The sequence below is a fragment of the Marmota flaviventris genome, chromosome 2 (assembly GCF_047511675.1).
Source record: "Marmota flaviventris isolate mMarFla1 chromosome 2, mMarFla1.hap1, whole genome shotgun sequence".
In the NCBI taxonomy this organism is placed as follows: domain Eukaryota; kingdom Metazoa; phylum Chordata; class Mammalia; order Rodentia; family Sciuridae; genus Marmota; species Marmota flaviventris.
In genome coordinates this window covers 72,680,679-72,706,429 of record NC_092499.1, presented here as the reverse complement: position 1 = coordinate 72,706,429, position 25,751 = coordinate 72,680,679, and the positions used below count along the sequence as shown (strand labels likewise).

Here is a 25,751-nt window from a genome sequence, read left to right as displayed (position 1 = left end):
CATTATCTACAATGAAGTTGTTGAATTCATTTTAATAATATGCCAGGTAAGCTCTCTAAGTATAAAGAACTGTGCTCAGTTTGGAGCACCACAGTTTAATAAGAAGGATAAGCTGGAGGCTATTCAAAAGAGACAAAGAATGACTATCAAAAGAACTAAAAGAATTGAACTCAGAGCAAGATAAGGGTGTAGATGAAAAATGACTCTTTTCTTCAAGTATTGAAGGCTCATTATACAGTAGAAAAATTATAATTATTTTATTTGAACGAAGGATAGGATGGCAACAAAAAGAGAGGAGTTATGGAGAGACAGAATTAAATTCAGAATAAAAAATAGCTTTCTAACAAAAAACTTCAGAGATAAAATAGACTGTCTTGGGGCCCAGCTGTCTGGTAATATACTATATGAAGATTTCAAGTCAGGTTGGGTGGTTCAACTTAAGTTAATTTTAAGGTCCTTTTCAGTTTATAATGACATGACCTGAGTATTCATTTGATTTCCTTAATAGATACATTATTATGACCATTATTTTTAATGGAAGATGATTGAAAGTGAAAATCTACATCAAGAAGAAATAATTAAAGAACTGGTGAGTCAAATCTAAATTTCTTTTGAACATTTGCAAAAATATGAGAGGGAACATTTTTTATGCACTTTTCTGGAGCTGAAAGGAATATCTAGTGATTTCTTCTGCAATATGCCTTTTGGAAACACAGAAAAATCACATATGTGGTACAACTTACTTTCTTGTGAGAGATATAAAAATGGCACCAGTACTATTGACAATTTGTAATTTCAAATGACAAAAATCATTTTCATTATTTAAAATAGTAATAATTAAATTTATTTTTGTAATAATTAAATTTCTTTTTGTTTTTTAAACAGTGTTTGTGCAATGGTTTATCTTATGAGATAGTTGGAAAAGAAGGATCAAATGCTTCAAAACTGGAGATGTTTTTCTCAGGGTATCCCCGTATAGTTGGATTATCATTATTTCCTAATTTAACAAGTCTTACAATTGTTGCTCAAGATATAAAAGAAATTTCAGGGTTAGAGACTTGTGTCCTGCTTAAAGAACTTTGGATTGCTGAATGTTGTATCGAGGTAAGCTTAAATATATAATCTTAGAATGGAATATTTTATACTGAAATCTTGACTTTAGAACAATAATTCATTGAAATTATGATGAAGCAGAGCAAAACAGATAAGTGGCAAAAGATAGAAATTGATATTCAAAAAAGAAAAATTAGAAATAAGTAATCAAAGCATAAACATATTTTACTTTTTAGTTATCAAAGCTAATCAAATCAGAGCCAGCACTGCTTAACAGTAAAATTGGTTTACTTACACACTGTTGATTAGACATCAATTTTGAAATTCAGTATTTTAAAATACCAAAAGCCACAGAAATGTACACATATTTTTACCTCAGAAGTCCTGTTTTTAAAATTTTATCCTAGAGAAGTAATTCAACAGCAGAAAACAAATGTATGTATGAAGCTATTTGTTGCAGTATTATAAATAGTAGCTAAGAATTTGGAATGTAAACATTTTACTCATAGAGTAATTTTTTAAAAAATTACTATAAACGTCAAGAAATATTCTAAAATTATTATGTATTATAATTTGAAAGATTATAAAACATTTTAGATGGTCTTCAGTAAAAAAGTCTTCACCAAATTACATAATATATCTATGATTATAGTTATAAAATAGAATTGATTAAAAATTTAAATAAAGTATACAAGACTAAATAAAATTGTATGTAGATGGAGTAATTATATACTTTCTCTTTTAAAAATTTAATTTTTTGAACATTAATTTCACAATAAAATGTTATATTTAATAAAAATTTACTTAGAAACTTTCTTTATTGGAAGGGTTAATGGCAAAGCATAATGTAATACAATTCAATTTCCTTTTAAACAGAAAATTGGAGGTCTTCAAGAATGTAGAAATTTGGAAAAATTATATTTATATTATAATAAAATTTCTAAAATAGAAAATTTAGACAAATTAATTAAATTGCAAGTCCTCTGGCTGAACCACAACATGATTAAAAATATTGAGGTAAGATAATTTCAATGATTCATATATAAAACCAGTTACCTCTGTAGAGTTTAAACCACAGTGTCTAAGATCTGATTATGATTAGGGATCAAAATAATTATCACTAGTTTAATTATTATGATTAAAATAACTAAGATGAACACAGCATTTTATAATGCATGGAGGGCTTCATATTCATCATCATCATTACTTCTCTCAACAAACCTGAGAGGAAAGATAATGTTGTTATTTGAAGATTTTTTAAAAAGATATTTAGAGGAGTTATATGACTTGTCTTAGATTATGAACATGTGTGTAATGTGTTCTTTTTCCACTCAACTCCTCCTCTTTGGTCTCCACTTCCCTTCTTGTTCCCTCTTACAATAGTTCTCTCCAGGTTCCAATATGGAGAAACAAAGATGGATTCATTGAGATACCCACTTCCCTCTGTGCTTGTGAAGTACACAGCACCCAACAAACAAAACATCCAGAGAACTTATCAGATTAATCAGGGATGACTTGGAAATGAAGATTTTAATGATTTTTTTCTAAATAACATATTGTCTAAATTTTCAGGGCTTACAGACTTTGAAGAATTTAAATGACCTCAACCTTGCAGGAAATCTAATAAGCATCATTGGTATGTATTGTTTCATTTGGAATTTGAGAGAAAACTACAACAGTTATTTATCAATATAAACATGTATATGGATAGATTTCTTTCTTTTATATTTTTTGAATAATATCTTTACAAAGTATTTCTTATCTCATGTTTATAGGATGTGAAAATATTAGCTGTTAATGGTACAATTAATCTTGCTGATATGTAGGAAATGATGGCTGTATATAACTCAGAGGTATGATAAGATATGAAAAGGAGATAAAACAAGAGATTTGATTTTTCTTTTGTCTTGTTAAATCAAAGGTCGGTGTCTTGACATCAATGAACAACTGGAGAAGCTTAACCTTTCTGGTAACCAAATATGTTCTTTCAAGGTATGTTTAAGTAGAATAATTTGTTTTTATCTGAATCATGAACCATATAATTGCAGAAAAATTGACTAACTAGTCCCTTTTAAAGGAACAGATTCATTTTTTTTCAGGCTACCTTATACTTCAGGGAATTTCAGAGTCATCTGACTAAATTGACTTTATGATCTGACAGTATTAAAACCAAAAAGATAACTATTTACTTGACTCTTAGAGTGTCAATTTTCTCTTAATTTTCTCTCAGTCTTTCTGGGAGTCTCTGGGGTTTCATCTTCTCCTAGCATCAAAAAATGGAGTGTCCCTGATCAGTCCTGGGATCTTATTTGTCTGCACTCATTCTCTAAATAATCTCATCATGTCTCATGACTTTAAATATTTTTATCTATTAGCTACTCCTAAATTGGTACCTCTACTTTTCCTGATAACTCCCTAGAATTATCCTAGCTCAAATTGATTTCTCCTCCAATAAACCTTCTACAGGCTTCCCGACTTCTCTAAATGGCATTTCCGTTCTTCCAGTAACTTAAGCCAAAATCCTTATAGCAATTTTTTTTATTCCTTCATATCCCACATCTACTTCATCAGTGAATTCCATTGGTCCCCCCTTCAGAATATGTCCAGAGTCTGACCATTTCTTATCATGTACATCATTGTCAGTATAGTTAAGGACACCATCATCTCTAATCTGTATTATTGAGAGAAAAAAAATCCTAACATCTCTTCCTCTCTTTTTCTTTTCCCTATTGTCAATCTCTTCTCCACACAGAATCCTGATGAAGCCTTTAAAAATATGCCAGATGAAATCACTCTTCTGCTCACAATCCTCCCTTGGCTTCTCATCATTTTCACAATATCAGACAATTCTTACAATGGCCCATAGGACTTTATAAAGTCTAGTTGTTCTCTCACCCACAACTGTCTCTCTATCATTATTGAAAGGAAAATGAGAAAGCAAGATACAGGCCAGCGAGAAAGGAAGGACAGAGACCAGGCAGAGATCCACACAAAAGTTTATTTGTCAAAGCTGACAAATAAAGGCCATCTCTCTATAGAGAAGAGAGAGGCCCCAAGATGTTTGGGTGCTCAGCTTTTGTGAGGTTGGGGTTTGGAGTTGTAGTTGTGGTGCTATGGGATAGGCTCAGGGTTGCTTGCGTCAGAGCTAGGCAGGTGGGGAATAGCACGGTATTGGCTTAGGTTGATGGTCACCATGGGGCTTTTGCAGAGGAAAGGGATCGCGTCCTTCTGGAATTGGCTTGGGGTTGTGGTTCCATGGGGTAAGTCACTAATGGGGGTGGGAGGAGTTTGAGTAAGAGGAAGTACAGGAAAGCAAAACTTATCTCATAAGATGGTGGTTAACATTTAAGATGGCTGCTCAAATGTTAAATGAATACCCTATAATTATCACATTCATTTATTCTATTCCATCCATTTTGGTCTCACCATTCTCTGAATATACCTAGTACACTCTTAACTTTGGCCTTTGTACTTGTTGAAGTATTCTTTCCCATGTACCTGTAGGCCTCATTCCCTTTTTTCATTTTGATCTTTGTTCAAATATTATGTTCTTGATGATGTCTTTCCTGCTGATATAGGTAAAATAGCAATAAGTCCCACTACTCTCCCCAGCACTTCAAATCACACTTTTCAGTTTAATTTTACCTCTCAGCACATCCCTTGCTAGAATAAAAGCTCCATGTATTCAGAAATTTTGCCTATTCTGTTCACTGCTTATCTACAATGCTTAGAACAGTGCTGTACATGTAGTAATTAACAGTAAACATTTATCAAGAACTTGAATGCCAAAGAAACAACCAAATTAGGGGTGTTATGTTTATTACATATAATGTGGGTTAAATCATGTAGCATTCATAATTTTGACAGTGAGCATATTCAAGGTGCATATTCAAATTCTTCCTGTGGAAAATATTGGATAAAAATGAGTAGGAAATAACTTTGGATTGATCAGTATTAAAATAGGCATTCTTTTACTTAGATAAAAATAAAAGAAGATTCCAAGAAGCTACAAAATAAAGAACAATAACTGCCTTAAAGAGAAATTTTTTTTAAAAAAAATTATTAGTCAAATTCCAGAGGAAATACTTTTTATGAAACTAAAATTCTGTTAAAGCCAACAGAATTTTAATAGGCTTTGTAGGTGGCTCTTCTGGGCAGCAGGGGATGGGTATTCTAAGAGGGAAAGAACAATATGCACAAAGGTGTGGAGGTAAAAAGTCAAAGAGTATGTTTGAGTATCATCAGCATTGTTATTTGACCAAAGTAGAGTGTACATATGAAAATACTAGAAATTAAAATTGGAAAGGCAAACTGGGTCCTGATATGGTCTGTATGCTATGGACAACAGAGCACTCTCAGAGTCTTTGAGAAAGGGAGTGATATAATCAGAGATGATCCTTAGGACTCATAATCTGAAATTAGTATTTACTGTTTGGGTGCAGCAGAAAGCAGAAAAGCCAGTTAGGAGACTATGAAACTTGTCTGAATGAGATATTGTAGACAAACCAAAGCAAAAAACAGAAAAAAAAAAAACGAAGAAGAAAGTGAAAGAAGAAGAGGAAGAGAAGAGAGAAAGGAGAAAAAGAGAAGAAAAAGTAATACATGAGAGAGACCTTATGTTTGTTGAACTTGCAGCATTTGTCACCTAGTAGAATGTGAAAAGAGAGTACAAAATGGATCTGTAATTCCAGTACTTAGCATGCTCAAGAAATACTTGTCATGTATAGCTCAAGAAATATTTGTTGTAGGACTCCATGTATAACAAGTATTTACTCTGGAATTTGACTTATAAAATAAAATTGTATTTAAATTTCTTTTTTTAAAAACAGCTTTTTAGTTGTAGATGGACACAATATCTTTATTCTATTTATATATTCATATGGTGTTGAGGATCAAACCCAGTGTCTCACGCATGCAAGGCAAGCACTCAACCACTGAGTTACAACCCAAAACCTATTTAAATTTCTTTTTAAGGTACTTATTTTGCTTTATTTTGTAGCTTCTTGGAGTTTTCCTGTATTTTTCTTTGCATAAAAGAATGTCTATTTTAATACTGATCAATTCAAAATTATTTCCTACTCATCTTTATCTAAAATTTTCTAGTAGCTAGTTTGGAATGAAAGAGAATGTATTTGATCCGGATATGTCAAGTTCAGTGTACTAGTGTAATAATCAGGTGAAGAGCTTGTATAAGTGGTTGGAAATGAGGGGCTAAAATTCATAACTAGAATAGTCAATTTAAGAATCGGTAGAATACATTTCCTATTGGCTAAATGGCTATGAGTAATAAATCTGTGCCCTTGGAACAAAGCATATATTTGGGGGATTTGGAGAAAATGGGGAAAAGATAAAATTTGTAAACAGAGCTCCAAGAAAAGTTGAAGACTTATTATTATCAGAGACGTTAAAGGATAAGAGAACTTTAAACAGGATAGTCCACAGTCAAATTAGATAGATAGATCAGGGATGAAGAAAACTTCCGTAATATCTGCCCTAATTTGTCATGGAAACAAATAGGCTTTTGTCAAGCCATGTCTTGAGAAAAAATCTTAGTCATGGGATTCCATCTGGTAATCTAATATGTTTGGCAGTATGTTAGATGACCTGCTGATACTTAACTGATTGGCTAAGTAGGAGCTGGGCTGGAAGCACCTGGTCAAGCAAGTCAGAGGTTGAGACTAAAAAATCTGTGACCCTAGGTGGAGTCAAATTGTGGTCTCTTTCCTTAACTAAACATCTGCTGCTAAGTACTTTACTGAATGTAGAGTAATGAAGTCAGCTGAGTGAGCAAGCTAGCCTGTCACTGTTTCATGGATGTTGGCAGAAGAAATGATTCCTGGGTCTGAGACAAAGGACTAGAAAGCAGCATGAGCAAAATATTGGTTTGCTTCAGTATCCCATGCTCTCCAAGTTCCACAGGGTAACTGATGCACCCAAATGAATACTGAACAAAGACCGGGTTTGCAGCATATCACACCTAAGGAACACAGAGCTACAGGAATCTACTGCTTTAGAATCAGTCCTACTTTCTATAGAGGAATGTGAGGCTGGAGAAGGGGATTGCCAGGTTTCTGTTCTCGAGACTAAAAGGCTCAGGGGTCACTCCAGGTAAACTGGGTTAACTGGGCTGCGCAAAATAACCACACAAGAGACACAAGTACCTTTTTCTTTGGGGTCACTCCTCTGACCTTAAGGGTCCGCAGGAAGAGAGAGAGCGAGAGCACACACTGACATCTTTAATTGAGGAGAAGCTATTCAAATGAGACAAGGGGTCAGGGGGCTGAGTTTATCTTCATGATGTCCACTGTCAGCAGGTTGACTGGCATCTGGGTGGGCCATACCCAAAGGCACAGTAAGAGAAGGGGACACATACAAGGCACTTTCATGAAAGATTCTATCCTAAACAGGGCAAGGGGTTATATTACAAAGGAACAGGTGAGCATAGCTCCACCCATGGGGCTGTAGCAAGACACACCCATGCAGGAGACACCGTCCCTCTCCCTCAAATCCAAGAAGGGTGGGGAAAGCTCTGTCACATTTCTGTGACTGAGCACCTCAGAACCCAGCCAGGGAGTGTGACTCAGTCATGTGCAAGGTTGGTCTCCCACAGGGGATATTAATTCATCTCTCAAGATTACTCATTGCAAACACATGCTGCGGAAATGGATGGGAAAAAAAAAAAGGCAGGCCTTGCATTCTTTACATACTGAGCAAGAGTTAGAAGAAATACATAGGGAACATGGCAGATTGCCTCTTCCACTATTGAAAGCGTCAGATGAGGAATCAGGTTGAACACATGGGAAGTAAGTTTGTTATTAAAACTAGAAACATTGAGAGGTTGGTAACAGTTGTCACAGGGTTGGGATGGCCAGTGAGATAGATAGTGGGGTATATATGTGTATTTGTCTTTGTCCCCTTTAATTCTGCTAGTTTAAGAATACACAAAATGTTCAAGTCTAACTACATGGAAATTTTAAACTTAAGTATGTTAAACATGTTGTAAAATTAAAAGGCAAAAAATGTGGAAAATTATTTTTACAGAGAATATGGTAGGCTAAAATTGAACATTCTTACTGTTAAATCCATTATAAACAACTAACTTAACATACCCAGTAGAAGAAAGAATAAATGATTGAATAATTCACAGAATGAATTCTAAATGCCTAGTAAATTCATAAAAGAATTTTTCAATCTCATTGAGAATGAATAGAATGCAAATTAAAACATGTAACTTTAAACTGATCATATTTTAAATAGGCAATTTTAAATAAACATAGTACTCTATATGCTAGAAAGACTAGGGTAAAAAGGACAATTATATGATCTTGGGAGTTATTTAAATTGATAGAGCTTTTCTAGAAAGCATTTAGACATTATATGCCAAGTCCTATAAAAAGGTTTCTATCCTTTATCAAGTCTACTTTTAGGAATCTATTCCAAGAAAACAATGTGAAATATGGATAAAACTTTAGGTTTAGATATTTTTAAATTTCGGAAGAAGTCAGAGAGAACTGTGAAAGATAAATTTAGAGTGTGTGGCAACATATAAAAAGGTGACCTAGCCTTGTGGAGTCATCCTTGAAGGGGGTTAGTAATATTTAGTTAATATGTGAAATCTGAGTAGGAGTAGCTGAGGTAGAGCATTCCAGGCAAAATTAGAACATGGATGAGGGCCATAAGTGGTGGAAAGGAGCATGGCCAATTCAAGAAAGTAGAAGTCTTGTACTGGGGTTGTTGCTCAGTGGTAAGCTCTTGCCTAGCATATATGAAGCACTGGATTTGATTCTCAGCACTGCATATAAATAAATGAATAAAATTATGGTCCAGCAACATCTTAAAATATATTTAAAAAAGAAAAGAAACTAGAAGTCTTATGTGACTGGAACAAGGCAAGGGAGAGATTCATGAGATTGAGGCTGAAGGAGATAAGTGCAGAATGCTGGGAGGCTATGCAACTGCCCTGCGAAGAAGCCATGTGGAAGTTTATCTTACTGTAGTTTGCCATGCAGCCTTCTAGTGATTACAGGCACAGGCTGAGTAAGCAGAGAGATCTGTTAGTTCTAGTCCTGACCTATACCAGAGGTAGCATAATACAGTTGTAGCATAAAATTTCAGTGAAAAATAATGTAAAACTACTAGAATAGTGACTATTACATACTAAGGGCTCAATAATAAATATGTGTTGTTTTATTGCTTGTATTGCTATTATACTTATATTAGCCTGTTATATTTCTATGTCCTTATTTTTTTAAATGGTGGTAAAGTAGGACTATTGTGAAAATTCATTGTAAGCTATAATATTAGAAAGACTATATATGATAATGCTAGCAACTTACCATAAAAACATTGAATATGATTCACAGGAACTTTACCATCCTCATATTAGAAATGTTTCTGCAACACTGTTACCTAGATTTTTATCTTTAACCTTTTGTCCCACCCTAAAAAGATACTATCCTGATGGTGATGGAATAACTTCTACTAGGCACCATAACACTAACTTTCAATGACATTTTGTGCCTTCATGGATTCCAACCTCTTCTGACTTTTGAGTGTAGGTAGAGGGTTCCTTAGTAGGATTTCTGAGTTCACACCCTCTATCTCCTAACCCATACTGATGGTTAAAAGCAACACAGCCACTCAGTAATCAAAAGGTATCTTTATTTCTTGGGACATCAGATGGTTTATCTTCCTTGCCCCTGCAGAATTCAGTCAAATGATTATGTGCATAGCTCTGTCCATAAATCTCCCTTTTAGAGAAATTCTTAGTCCCACTCCACTTGTGGGCCCAGTTCTAGCCTGAGGTCAGGTCAGTGAACCATATTCTTACTTGTCCAGAGAGAGTTTGGGCACATATTGGTAACCTGACACTGTTTTACTCTTCATTTTAGCATCCTGACTTCATTCTCTCCTTCCCATTCTATTTGTAATTTACCTTTTTTAAAATTATTTTATTTTTTATTGATTTTTTAAAAAAATAAATGACAGTGGAATGTATTACAATTCTTATTGCAGTTATACAGCACAATTTTTCATATCTTTGGTTGTATATAAAGTATGTTGACACCAATTCGTGTCTTCATACGTGTACTTTGTATAATGATGTCTGTAACATTCCACCATCCTTGCTAATCCCCTGCCCCCTCCTTTTCCCTCCCACCCCTCTGCCCTATCTAGAATTCATCTATTCCTCCCATGCTCCCCCTCCCTACCCCACTATGAGTCAGCTTCCTTATAGCAGAGAAAATATTCGGCATTTGTTTTTTGGGGATTGACTAACTTCACTTAGCATTATCTTCTCCAACACCATCCATTTACCTGCAAATACCATGATTTTATTCTCTTTTATTGCTGAGTAAAATTCCATTGTGTATATATGCCACATTTTTTTTTAATCCATTCATCCACTGAAGGGCATCTAGGTTGGCTCCACAGTTTAGCTATTATGGATTGTGTTGCTAGAAACATTGATGTGGTTGTGTCCCTATAGTATACTGTTTTTAAGTCTTTGGGGTATAGACCGAGGAGAGGGAGAGCTGGGTCAAATGGTGGTTTCATTCCCAGATTTCTAAGGAATCTCCATACTGCTCCATATTAGCTGCACCAATTTGCAGTCTTATCAAAAATGTATGAGTGTATCTTTTTCCCCACATCCTCACCAACACTTATTGTTGTTTGTCTTCATAATAGCTACCATTCTGACTGGAGTGAGATGATCTCTTAGAAGTTTTGATTTGCATTTCTCTAATTGCTAGAGATGATGAACATTTTTTTCATATATTTGTTGATTGATTGTATATCCTCTTCTTAGAAGTGTCTATTCAAGTCCTTGGCCCATTTGTTGATTGGGTTATTTGGTTTTTTTTTTTTGTTGCTTAGCTTTTTGAGTTCTTTATATACCCTAGAGATTAGTGCTCTATCTGATGTGTGAGGGGTAAAAATTTGTTCCCAGGATGTAGGCTCTCTCTTCACCTCACAAATTGTTTCTTTTGCTGAGAATAAACTTTTTAGTTTGATTCCATCCCATTTATTGATTCTTGGTTTTAATTCTTGCGCTATAGGAATCCTATGAAGGAAGTTGGGGCTTAATCCCACATGATGAAGATCAGGTCCTATTTTTTCTTTGATTAGATGCAGAGTCTCTGGTTTAATTCCTAAGTCCTTGATCCACTTTGAGTTGAGTTTTGTGCATGGTGAGAGATAGGGGTTTAATTTCATTTTGTTGCATATGGATTTTCAGTTTTGCCAGCACCATTTGTTGAAGATGCTATCTTTTCTCCAATGCATGATTTTGGCAACTGTGTCTAATATAAGATAATTGTAATTTTGTGTGTTAGTCTCTGTGTCCTCTATTCTGTACCATTGGTCTAGCAGTCTGTTTTGGTGCACTAATACTTCCTGGGGCTGGAACTGTAGCTCAGTGGCAGAGAACTTGCCTAGCACATGTGAGGCACTGGGTTCAATCCCCAGCACCACATAAATAAATATGTGTGTCCATCTATAACTACAAAAAATTTTTTTTTAAAAAACTAATACTTCCTGGTTCTTCCTTTGAATTTCTCCTAATTAATGATTCTGATTCTACTACCTATCATCACATCCTTTCAAGTTTCACCCCACCCTAGTACCCTCCTACCTCAGGCAACATCCTAGAAATAAGGACATTATAAGGATTTCTTGGAAAGAAGTTGGTAGAAAACAATGATTCAATTTACATGTTTATTTAAAGCCTTCTGTGTTCTACATGCTGAGTATTGGGAATACAACAAGGTACAATCCCTGAGTTTGTCTCAGTGGAGACAGGAAAAGTTTGTCTCTACTTTTCCTGCAGAAGGCCAGATAGAAAACATTTTAGGTTTTTTGGATCACAGATTGCCTTCTGCTGCATATTCTTTTTTATTTTTTATAACACTTTATAAATGTAAACAATTCTTAGACTATAGATTGAATGCTAAAGCTCATATAGACCCTTGGCATATGACTTGCTGGGTTCACAAGCAATTGTCAATTCAGACTGATAAATTCTATAACAAAATTAAGCCAAGTGGCTAAAAGAACTCATAGGTCCTACTCATCTACTCTAACCTTGGGGTCTGAAATAAGGTTCCCAAAGAAGGTGAAAACTGGATTGGGCCTAGATAGATTAATATGCAAAGCTGGGTGAAGTTCAGTCAACTCAAAATGAACTGTATATGAGTAAAGGTCTAAAAATAAAATAGGTTCTGGCACATTCTGAAGCTACAAGTAATTCAGTATGGCCAAAACATAAAATGTCAGAATTTAAGCAGGGAGAGGTAAGACTGAAGAATTAAGCAAGGGCCAGATAACAAAAAAAAAGAAAATATAAACAATGACTTAAAGATCAGAATAAAATATGTTAAGAAGAAATATTGATCTGGAAATACATGATCAAGCCTTCCGCCTCCATAGGTTGTGAGGAAACTAGGCCCTCCAAGAAAGCTAGCTTAAAATTGATCATAATAGGTAGAAGGGGCATTTATAGAAAAAGCAAAGCAAGCAAACAGAAAACAATGAGAAATCAAGAATTCCATGGTGATTGTAACAGAATGGGTTCCCCTAACCTTTGTAAATATGTCAGATCTGGGGAGCAAGGAAGATGGAGAGCAGTGTTTCTTGGTGGTAAGTGTAGGACATAGAGGTGAAGGAAGCAGAGCACTCCAGGAACCCTGGGGGCAATTGTTAGCAAAAGGAGCTGTGCAGAGGTGGCAACATGTGTGATGGCTCCAAGGTTCAAATTGATTTATATGGTTTGGTAAATATAGAAAAAATATAGTTGTACAAAGTCTGATGTTAGTTATTGTTGATCTTTTCTTCAGGAATTTAACATGTTTTTGACTAAAGAATATTTTAGCCCTCTGAATTACTTTAACATATTTAAGTATGTAGTTAAAATGTTTTACATTAACTTATAGATGACCTCAACTTGTTCACATGCCTCCTTTAGAAATGGATATTCACACTTAATTAACTGAATATTATTATTACTCTTTGTTTTAGGACCTCACTAACTTAACCAGGCTGCCTCACTTAAGGGATTTGTGTCTGAATGATCCTCAATATAAAACCAATCCAGTTTGTCTGCTGTGTAATTATTCCACACATGTATTGTATCACTTGCCTTGCCTTCAAAGACTTGACACATTTGATGTGTCAGCCAAACAGATCAAGGAACTGGCAGATGTAAGTGTATTCCTAATTAACTATCTGTGACTTAAGTTTGATAATTAACTTCTTTCTGTCTTTGTCTCATTATTTTTTGTCTCTAATTCTTCTTTTACCCAGTAAACAAGATATTTCACATGAAAGCATACAAATAATAACATTAATACTAGAATTTGATGATAATACTGGAAGGTGAAATACTTTAAAAAAATTGTTTATAATCTGTACAAAATTTAAAGAAGGAAATATGAAGCATCCATTAATGCTAAACTAACTGAACTATTGCTGAAAATAAAAACTTAAAATATAAATAACAGTAAAAATATAATAAGTAACTACCTCTCATCTGGAATATTACATATAGAAATAATAAAGTATCCATTGATGATGGTAGTATGCCAAAAATTAGGTAGATTTTAATCTAATTAAAAATGGTTTGAGAGTCACTCAGAGTAGAAGTGGCCCTCCACACTGTCATTACACTCTTGAAATCATGAAGAGAGTAGTTCCTGGGCTGTTGCTGACAATGAACCTTCCTATAAGGGAAATTTTCACAAGTCACCAAGGGATCTATAATTTTACACTGGAGTTCATGGGAATTCTCCATGCTCATTACTTGTATTTCTATATCATTTTTCTACCTCTCTTTTAGGCCAATGCCACTGCCCTTGCAAACATCTTTGTTTTAGGACCTCACTAACTTAACCAGGCTGCCTCACTTGACGGATTTGTGTCTGAATGATCCTCAATATAAAACCAATCCATTTGTTCATTCAGTTAATCATAAATTGACTTTGAGTATCTATAATGTGCCAAGAATGTGGATGCCCCATATAAGGGACCTTCCACTTTGTGGCCCATGCATCTTCTCAACATAGATAAAGAATGTCTTTATCTATTTATCTTGTTTCTCTTTTTGTGCTATGAATTAATTCTCAAGTTCCCCCTTTTTCTTCACTTTTATTCTAACATTGAGATTATTCTCATTTTTAATCTGAGAAGTGAACTATCTTGTAATATGGAGCAAAAAGCTAATGCCATTGTCTACTGGCAGATGTTCAGAGTCACTGGAGGCCCAGGGAGGAATGTTTTCTCTAGTAATGCTTAAAAAAAACACTGCAAAACTTCACAGTATCAACCATATTTTTTTAAATTTCTACTATCTCTAATTTTATATCAGAGATTTCACAAAAGTAAACAGAATGAACATGCTCTACAAAAATTAGTTGGTTGGCTCATTAATCTAACAAATATTTAATGCCTGTTATATTCTGGCCACAGTTTAAGTCACTAGAGATGCAGCGTAAGCAAATCAATCCCTGCTTTCTTGGAGCATATAGTCCAGTGAAGAAGGCAGATAATAAGCAACTGAATTAAATGACTAGCATGTTAAATGCTGATAAATGGTATGGAAAAAAGATAAAACAAGGGTAAATGAAAAGAGGTTGTTAATATGGACAGAGAAAGGGGTATTGGCTCTTTTATTATAGAATTGTCAGAAAAAGATTTTCTTATAATGCAACATTTGAGCAGAAACCCGAAACAAGTGAGGGAGCAAGTCATGTGAATATCTGGGGAAGAGCTTTAACAGGGATCACTAAGTACAAAGTCCCTGGTACAGGAACATGCCTATTTAAAGGACAACAAAGAAAGCATATGGCTGGAGCTGAGTATTTGAAGGAAAGAAAACTAAGGGATGAAGACAGGAGTGGAAGGTACCAGATTATGTAAGACTCTGTAGAATGCTGTAAGTACTTTGGCTTTTACTTTGGAGATAGGGCCACTGGAAAAATTTGAGCAAAGAAGGACCAAGATATGTCTTAAAGGAATTCTTTGGATAATTGATTAAGAATCGAGGATTAGAAAATTATTCCAGTAACTCAGATGAGAGATGCAGATGTTTCAATACAGGGTGTTAGTGGAAGACAACATAAGAAGTAATCAGATTCTGTTAGTAGTTACATCTGGGTTTGCTGATGAATTTATTAGGTATGAAGTACAGAGGAAATAAGTAGAGAATAATTCTAATTTATAAGCCTGAGCAATTAAAATTTATTTGAAAAACAGAGGAAGAGTATGGGAGAAGTATATTTAGGAGGAAGAATAACAATTTAATTTTAGATACGTAAAGTTTGAACAGCCTTTGAACATCCAAAGGGATGTGTGGGTCTGCTATTTTAAGAGATTTTCCCAGGTAGAGAGATAAATATGAGAATTGCAAGAAGAAAGATGGTACTTAAACTTGTGGGCTAGATGAATTACAAGGGAATGTTGTGGATGAGTAGTATGTCATTTGGCATTTTGCTGAGGCTAGTTTTGAACTCAGGATCCTCCTGCCACAGCCTCCTGAGCCGCTAGGATTACAGGCATATGCCACCACTCCCAGCTTGACACAGATTTTTTTATTAATTTATTTATTTTAATGAGGTATATATGACAGCAGAATGCATTTTGATTCATTGTATACAATTGCAACACAACTTTTTATTTCTCTGGTTGTACATGATGTAGCGTTACACCATATGTGCAGTCATACATGTACCTAGGGTAATGATGTCCATCTCATTCCACCATCTTTCCCCACTTTACCTACCCACCCTCCCTCCCCTTAGCCTAATCAGATTTCCTCTATTTTCCCCATGCCTTCCCCCTTCCTGTTATTTATCAGCATCCACTTATCAGAGAGAACATACAGCCTTTGGTTTTTTTGAGATTGGCTTACTTACTCAGCATGATATTCTCCAACTCCATCCATTTACCTGCAAATGCCATAATTTTATTTTCTTTTAATGCTGAGTAATATTCCATTGATATAGATTTTTTAAATGCTTTCTTTATTATCATTCATAAGATGTCAAGTTGCAGCAGTTCTCTGTGGTAAGCTCTTCAACAGAGTGCTGTTGGTTCTTCATATTTTTACCCATGACTATGAAATAGTTTGTGCATATGACAAGTGACAAGTAAAGACAGAATCTTCCAGGGAGTCAGCCTGAGATAGAAGAAGAAAATGTGGGTTCAGATCAAAAGACTTGAATTGAATCCCTGCCTTTTCTTAAGGTAGATCCTTCAACTCACTGAACTTCAGTTTTCTGAACTATTAAAATAATGATGAGAAATAAAATATCTATTCTTCACCACTGGATTATTGTAGGGATCCAATGAGTTAATATGCATAAAAGTCCATCTTAATTGTTAGGTTCTATAAAAATGTTGCTATGAGGGCTGGGGCTGTAGCTCAGTGGCAGAGTGCTTGCCTAGCATGCATGAGGCACTGGGTTCAATCTTCAGCACCACATAAAAATAAACAAATAAATAAAGGCATTCTGTCCATCTACAACTACAAAAAAATTTTTTTAAACGATTGCTATGAAACCATACTCAAGTATACGTCTGTATGATTTTTAATTGGTTTTGACCATCAAAGAAGCAAAGGGACCAAAGTAGTCTTAGTACACACACGCAACTGAATTTAGCATTAATTAGATTAATTTTGTAAGGAAAACTTTTAACAGGCGAGCAATTATACCAGAGTTCTTGAAAATGACTTTGGCATCAATTCTTAAAAGTTCAAGACAAAAAGAAAATTACATGCAGTCATCCTACAAAGTTGATTTGCTGTCAGATATTCATAATTCATAAGGATATACTCATAGTTTAAAGAATCTTACTTTTCCAGAATCTTAATAAATATTCTTAAACAACAATCCCTTACAATAAATGTTTTATTGTTGTAACACACAAAAGTGATTTTGAAAAAGTTTAGGAATAGTACAATATCACAATTTATAAAGACATGGGTACATTCTTAATAATGGAAAAAATAGAAGACATGTGAAAAATACATTAGAAACTAAAATAAGTGATTACCTATGAAAGATGAGGCAACTTGGAAATGGGACATAGGTGTGGGAAGTATAGTTTTCTTCATATCTTTTGATATTTTTGTTTTTGATACATGTGAATATATTGCTTAATCAAAAAAACTGTTTTAAACAAACTAAGTGTAATATTTTGAATCCTTTTTTCTCTAACTTGGGGGTATTCAAGTTAAATTTGAATTTCATAGAAATGATAATGAATGTTTTAGTATCATAAGTATGTCTAGTAAGTATGATATTAAAACATTGTTGCTTATCTGAAATTTAACTTTGTCTCTTGTGGGTTTTTTTCCAGGAAAATAAACTACTTCCACCCCATCTTTTTATTTGTTTGTTTTGTTGTTTTAGACTTAAGAATTAATTATAAATTCTTTTTAGCTGTTACTTACTCAAAGAATTTTGCATTGGATTTTCCATTCTCTCCATACATGGAAAGAAAAAACATCATTTGCTACTTCTTAAGTTACAGTTTTTTTCTTCTGATTCAGTTGTACCTCAGAAATTAAGTTCATCTTAAATCAGGGGTTTTTAAATTAGTTTATTATCATACTAAAACATTTTTCATCTGTCCTAAGTTATGAATGCCTTATTTTTAGCAAAGGAATTTAGTGATTTCAGTTGCAGACTTCTTATGCACATGGAAAGGAAATTCTTTTGGCCTTCTCAGCATACCATATATTATTTCTATTCTGTGTTTTATTCCAAATAATTCTGTTGGGACTAGATTATATACTCTGTACTAAAAAAAAATCATACAAAAGAGCCTTCAGTCAGAGAAAATACACGTCTACAACTGTGAGTCTTCCAATTTATTCTTGGTAAAGAGAAAACACTATTATTTCTTGGTAAAGAGAAACACTAAACCAGGTTAAAATCATTTTTACAGAATACCTAGTTGGTTTATGTTCTTCTCAGATGGTTCTTTTCGGCTACTACAACTCGCAAGCACTGTTTCATAATGATGGATTTAATTAAATTATCATGTTTAGCTTATTAATAACTGGATGATCCACTAGTATTAAGGAATTCAAAATGATTGGGTTAGATTGACATTTTAGTCATTTGCTTAGTCTAAAACCAGTTCATGTAAAGCATCCTTTTATAGATATGGAAAAAAAGAAATTAAATTCAATTTCTTAGCATTTTACAGAATGAATTAATATTACATTTACTTTTAATTCCTTTGTATTTCTTTATTTTTCCCTAAGTTATTCAGATAGGAATAATGTTGCTATGTTTTCTTTAATAGTACTGTACCATTACTCAAATGATTCTCTTATAAATTTAATTCTATCTATAATTTTGTGTGTGTGTGTGTTGTCATACTGAAAATAAAGGTGAATATGCCTCCCACATAAATATTATCCACAAAAAGAATCTTTGGAATTTTATATTCTGCATATTAAATTTAAATATAGAACCCTGTGAGCTGTTGTCATTGCTGCATTGTTATTAGTGATTAAGCTAACAAAACTTTCAAATTGTTATATAGAACAATTACCTATAATTTGTTTTTGCTGATCTCTTTCTTGCTTTTAGACCACAGCAATGAAAAAAATAATGTATTACAATATGCGTATAAAAACTGTTCAGAGGCATCTTAATGAAGACCTTGAAAAACTGAATGATAGAAAATGCAAATTGCAGAAATTGCCAGAAGAAAGAATAAAATTATTCAGCTTTGTGAAAAAAAATGTAAGCCTTAATAATGTAAAATTTCTTAAGATAACTGACAGATAAGATAGTAAAATTGTATATGTGTATATACATATATGTGTATATGTATATAAAACGTTAATGCTGAATTTCAAGTCAAGTTTGCCCTAAAAATGTTTTGATTCCAGACATTAACTAAGCTGAATTCTGTTTCTAGAAATCTGCAATTCAAAAAAGATATAGACTTACATAGTGATGAAATTTTTAAAAAGCTATGTGATTCAATATGAGTTGGAGATATAGAGAACCCTTAGACTTATTTCAGCCGCATTTCTCTTAGACACCAGCAGGCTGTGCTCAAAATTCATTTTCTTATTTTTTTGTGCTAAGGTATTCCTTTATGAATACTTTTAAGCCATACAACACAGTGGAAACTTTAAATCATGCCATACTTTAATAGTAAATTATGGGTGGCTTTTATCTAGAATAAGTTGGATTTCCTTTTTTAAGCTGGATCCCCCAAATTAAGGATTATTTCCCTCAAAACCCCCTTGTATATATAAAAATTTATTGAACATTTTAAAAGTATAAAGAAATAACAGATTGTTCAACAAATGGCATTAGAAAAATAGTCAAGCTATGTGGAAGTAGGGGAGCTGTGTTCTTAGTATTATTTTACCAAAGGTAAATGAGGCAGGGGTGATTAAATGTAAAAAATGAAAACATGAAAAAATTCAAGAATAAATATATAAAGTCTTTAGCTCACTTCAGCCTACCAAAAAGGAATACTAGAAATCACAGTGAAACAAAACGGAGATTAGTTATAACAAAGTAAAATGATTTTTGTACTTAAAAGCATTTTAATTAAACAGCAAATGATAATCTGAAAAAATATTTTCAACAAACATGATGGACAAAGGGATTTTATCCTTAGTAAAAAAGTACTCATAAGTGAAACAAGATGGAAAGTAAATATCCAAATATAAAAACTGAGCAAAATACATAAAATAGCACTTAAGAGAAGAAATTTTAAAAAGACTTTATAAACACTTGAAAGAAGAGTTCAGTCATTAATTTCCAAGTGCTAATTAAGATATCAAGAAACATTTTTACCTATAAAACTATCAAAGCATAAGTACATGACAGAATGCAGGCTGGTGAAGGTGAACATGATACACAATACACCATCAAAGAGAACGTAACTTAGGTCACATGTATTAACAGCCTAAGAATACTCACAGCCTTTGGCTTAGTAAATCTACTGCTAGCACTCTATTCTGAGGTTATTCATCACTATGCTATTAATAACAACAAAAACTTGGAATCTGCATGACTGTTTAACAAGAGAAAAAAAGTTACTCTTAAGATAGAGTAATATGTAGCCATTAAAGGATTTGAAATAGTTAATATTTTTTCTAAATGAGCAGGTTTTAATTTTTATAATCAGAAAAATATTCTTAAAGTAAACCATTAATAAAAATTTAAATTATTTGAATAAAAAGCACAGAAAAACAATGTATGAAAGTCATATTTTCCATTTCCTTATGTAAATGCACATACAATGTAGAATATCCCCTATCCAAATGCTCAGGATCAAAGTGTTTTAGATTTGGAATATTTGCACAGGCTTTACTGAACATCTCTACTCTGAAAATCTAAAATCTAAAATGTGCCAAAAAGTTTAAGATTTTATAGTGTTTTGAGATTAATTTTCAGATTAACAGTGCTTCACTTGTATTAAGTAAAATCTTCAAATGTAAAAAACAATAGCTATTGATTATGTAGATTATTGACACTTCTATAAATATGCCTAATTTGTTTTCAATAGGTAGATATAGCTGTTTTAGAAAAGAAATATACATAATGAATAAATTTTTTATTTTATGTACAGTACAATTTATCCTGAAATCCTATGAGGTTGGAATTAGAGTGAGTTAAATGAAGCTCTTGCCTTGGGCCCAAAATTTTGAGAGTGCTCAAAGCCTAAGTAATCAATATAAATAATATTTAGTACAATGTTTTTACATATCCAAGTTAATGCAAAAAATTCATTATGAACTAAAGCTACAATATATCAAAATCTGAAAAAAAAAAAAAGACCATTGCTGTTTTGAGCCATAAGGGGACTGATGCAAAAGGAAAATGGTGTACTGCTGTGTACAAACTTTGGGTTTTTTTTATGGTTAACCTTTCTTCCAGAGCCCATAATTGGAAAAATATTGAAAATTGAAAAGGAGACATGTTAAAAATTATATTATTTGAAATTTAATTTTTTATTTATAACAAAACCAGCATTTATTTTTATTCTTACTTTGTCTTTAGCATAAGAAAATTCAATAATATTTCACAATCTATTTCTTTCAATTGCGAGTTGTCCTATTTCAAGTATCTAAGGTCAACATTTGTTCAAGAGAAATTAGCTGACCAAACTTGCATCAAAGTTGAAATCATGTGTTTGACATTCGTATATGAAGCTTGGCTTATTTATTACCTAGATTTCATTGTTGTTAATTTAAGTTGACTGCTTGCTATATCTCACTAGAAAATTAATCTGAATTCAGACTTTGCCTTTGCCATGTTTTATCTTTATTTTGCTCTCTGGCATTTTTTTTTTTTCCAACAGTTGGAACAGGAACTGGCTGAACTCAAAGGATCTGGCAAAGGGCACAGTGATAGATTCAATAACAATAAATTAACTGAGGTTGAAAAGCCAAAAAATCATGAAACTGTCACAGAAGACCCAACTCTTCATCAGAAGATACTGACCAAACTAAATGCCTTGACTGAAAGGGTAACATTCTGGAACAAAAAACTAGATGAGTATGTTTAATGAATTGTCTAGTTCAGATTTGAAACATGAGAATAAGAATGTTTGGGCCTATGAATTGAGCTCAGTTCCCTTATTCAGGATGGGAAAGAATTATAGATGAAGTAAAATATGAAATGTGTTCTTAGTTCCCATTCCTTGTATATATAAGCATTATTGGTTCACAGCTGGCATACACTGTTTTGCAGCTTTTAATTAGAAAAAACGAGCTTTCTCTGAATGACTGTGTGATGTTGCTCTTGGGGCTCCAAACTAAAAGCAATAAAGCATTACTTGTGCAAAAATTCACCAAATAGATGAGACCCAGCAAAAGAACATATATAGTCCTTATTTAGTTCATAGTTCTTACTTTTTATAATTTTTATTTGCTAAGGTAGTAAGTATATTAAGTGAGTTTGCCCTATAATAATTTTAATGGCAGCATGTTAGAATCTCTTACTGAGAGTTCTACATATAATCCTCAAAACAGCCTTTTAATATATAGGTACTATCAACATTGCTATCCAACTGAGGCATAAAAAAGGCTAAATGACTTGTCTAAGATCTGAGAGCTGGAGTATTAGAGCCAGGACAGTCTTTTCACCCTGGAATTATTGTTCTGAGGCTCATAAATTTCAAGGTGATTTTAATTGCCAAAAATAGAATATCCTGGACTTTATTTAACAAGTTAAATATGAGAGTTAACAACAGGTTTTCTCTCATATGTGAAGCCGAAGAGAAAATGAATAGAGTAAAATGGGACGTCACTAAAACAAAAGGGATATCAGTAGAATAGAAGTGGGAACCAAGGGGGAGAGAGGGAGGGAAAGAAAGAAGAAGAACTGGAGAATGAAGCTGACCAAATTATGCTAGGTGATGTATGAATATATCACAATGCATCCCAATTTTATACACAAATTTAATGTATCCATTAAAAATAATAAATAAATAGAAGGAAGATCTATACAGTAGAGGAAGGGGATCAGGAGGTGGGAGGAAGGTAGGGAAGGAGTAGTACTAGGGATTGAAATGGAATTAAACTATGTTATTTGCATATAAGAATATGCCAAAATGAACCCCACCATTATGTATAACTATAACACACTAAAAATAAAACAAAACCACAAAAATACTTTTAAAAGGGGAAATGTATATTTTAACATTTTTTAAAAAGCTATTGTGAATTTTAGTGTCGTGATTTTTAGATTATTCCAATAGTTGATATATCTATTTTTCTTTAATAGAATTGAGGCAATTTATCGCATTGAAGTAAAACAAAAAAAGAAAAGTCATGGCTTATTGATCCCATTTTTGCTAATTGAGTTGGAGACTGTGGGAAACATCCATTTTGAAGAAGGCACTCGATCTGATGACTGGTAAATCTGTTTGAAATTTAAGTATAACTTTAAAAAATAACTTTAAGTACATAGGATCACCAACCAGAATATCAATTTATAATTTAAAAATGTCCTATTTTCAAAACATTTCTCATACAGCATATTCAGCTACTAATTGAAACTAGTCAGTTTGGTTTTTTGTTGTTGGTGGTAGTGGTGGTGGTGGGTTGTCTTTTTTTTTTTTTTTTTTTTTTTTGCTGCTATAGCAAAAAACCTGACAAGAACAATTTTAGAAGAGAAAAGGTTTATTTTAGGGCTCACAGTTTCAGAGGTCTCAGTCCATAGATGGCTGACTCCATTCCTCAGGGCCTGAGGTAAGGCAGGACATCCTTATGGAAGAGTAAGGTGGAAGTAACAGGCTCAAGACATGGCTACCAGGAAGTAGAGAGAGAGCTCTGCTCAACAAGGACAAAAATATACCCAATAGGCACTCCCTCATTGACCTACATCCTCTAGTCCTATCTGCTCACAGTTACTACCCAGTTAATCCCTATCAGGGTATTAATGCACTAATTAGGTTAAGATCCTCCTAACACAATCAATCATTCACCTCTAAAGTTTCTTTCATGGCTCACACATGAACTTTTAGGAGATACCTCATATCTAAATCATAACACTTATTTTCTTACCTCTATGTTTATCTGCTTACACTATTGCCACAAGCCAAGGTTGAAGACATTTTAATAGTATATCATTGCTGCATGTAGCAGGTTATCAGAATTTGTTAATCAATCAGAAAATACTCTGTTAAAAACAAACCAAACAGGGCTGGAGATGTGGCTCAAGCGGTAGCGCGCTTGCCTGGCATATGTCGGGCCCAGGTTCGATCCTCAGCACCACATACAAATAAAGATGTTATGTCCGCCAAAAACTAAAAAATAGATATTAAAAAATTCTCTCTCTCTTTCTCTCTCTTTAAAAAAAAAAAAAAAAAAAACCTTTGTAGTATCTGCCACCTTCCAAATTGCATTCAGACCTTCTACCTACAGTGAAAGATTCAATGTCTCTAAATTACCGTCAATGCTTTTAACCTTTTCGAGTCAGATAAACTGTGTGCTTAACTGTTCTTAAAGCATGCATGATACCATGTAAATGGTTTTGCTCTGCTTCCTTTACCCAGTATAACTTTGCATTCCTCACCCTTACTATCACTTCTAACATACTGTGATCTCCTCTGGTATTGGTTTGGTTTGAGAAAATCATTTCTCAATTCTAAGAGAGGAATGATGGTCAGCTCCTGGGTACACTAAGTAGATATTTGTTAGTAAAACAGGTAGACTAGGAATTCAGATATTAGGGTCATGGAGAAACCACCCACAGGAAAGCCCACTTCTGTGACTTTAACTCATGCTGACCCTGATTATATAGGTAAGGACCTAGACATGTCATTGAAGGCAAATGTATTCCATTCAGGATCACTTACTTCCTTGTCAAAATAATTTAATTTTTCAATTTTATCTTTATCTAGTTTCAGTCCTACTTTAAAAACAGGATTATAATCTTATAATTAACCAGGTGAGGGAAGCAGAGAGCTAACAAGCACTCCAGTACATACTTGTTCTTGGGATTTTCCCATAACTGGCCCTTCCTTCTCTTCCTCCTCCTCCTCCTCTTGCTCTCAAGCCAACTATCTTATCTGAAAGATCATCCGGAAGACCTGATCTTAAGTAGGGCTCTCTCTACATTCAAGCCTCTCTTTCTTTAGAGCTCTTATCAGTTTATTAATTATTTTACTTTTAGATTTACTAACATTTTGTATCTACTCCCCTTGGAATAGGGGACTAATAGAGGCAGAAAGACTGCCTCTTTTTCTTCTATATCCCTAGTTAGGAAATTATTGCAATAGTCCAACTGAGACATAGTGGTGACTTGGGCTTGGATGGTAGCAGTGTGATAAGGAAAGAGGATTATGTTCAGCATGATATTTTAGAGGGAGACATAAATTGATATGCAGAACTAGATATTGGTAAGGCTTTGACCTAAGCTATACATTGTTGTGCCATATTCTGAGATGGGAGAGCATGTTTAGGATCTGGTGATGGATAAGTTAGATTTAAAAGACATCTTACATGAGTGGAGAGTGGATCTATCAAGTAGGTAGCTGGATATTCAATTCAAGTCTGGGCATATCCAGTTAAGTTAGATAGAGATAAAGGGTTAGAAATAAAATGTTGTAATTTATTATCATGTATATAAAACAAATGAAACAAATGAAGTTATCTAGGAAGAGTGTTTGTCGAAATAAGAAAGCCAAATATTGGTCTCTGAGGAAACCCAACATTTAGAAGTCTGGCAGAGTATTAGGAGCGTAGCTCAATGATAGTATGCTTGCCTAGCATGCTAAAGCTATGGGTTCAATCCTTAGCATGAGAGAGAGAGAGAGAGAGAGAGAGAGAGAGAGAAAGAGACTTTAAAAAAAGGATCATCAGTTTCAGGAAGGGAGAATTACTCAACTAACATGCCTTTTAGGTCAAAGAAATATATAATAATAATAAAAGAGGTTTTTTAAACTGTATTTGAAAATGTAGCATCCTTTTATTGACTGAATCAGTATGCCCAGTTTGAACCAAAATAGATCTACTCTATGTCATTTTTTAAAATATTTATTTTTTAGTTGTAGCTGGACAAAATTACCTTTATTTATTTTTATGCGGTGCTGAGGATCGAATCCAGGGCCTCGCAGGTGCCAGGCGAGCACTCTACCACTGAACCACAACCCCAGCCCCTACTCTATGTCTTTAGCAAAAAACATAAAATAAAAGCCATAACTTTTATTAT

The 25,751-nt window shown here is 33.7% G+C and overlaps 1 protein-coding gene across 1 annotated transcript in view; it reads left to right on the top strand.

Annotated features, from left to right (window-relative positions):
* Positions 1–541: 541 nt before the first annotated feature.
* The window catches only part of Lrrc9 (leucine rich repeat containing 9), a 79,296-nt gene continuing 54,086 nt past the window's right edge, over positions 542–25,751 (top strand). The window contains exons 1-9 of the mRNA XM_027929789.2: positions 542–589; positions 886–1,104; positions 1,930–2,070; positions 2,626–2,689; positions 2,975–3,045; positions 13,072–13,254; positions 18,654–18,809; positions 21,394–21,590; positions 22,821–22,952. Of these exons, the coding sequence (XP_027785590.2) occupies positions 542–589; positions 886–1,104; positions 1,930–2,070; positions 2,626–2,689; positions 2,975–3,045; positions 13,072–13,254; positions 18,654–18,809; positions 21,394–21,590; positions 22,821–22,952 (1,211 nt within the window). The remainder of the gene's footprint in view (positions 590–885; positions 1,105–1,929; positions 2,071–2,625; positions 2,690–2,974; positions 3,046–13,071; positions 13,255–18,653; positions 18,810–21,393; positions 21,591–22,820; positions 22,953–25,751) is intronic.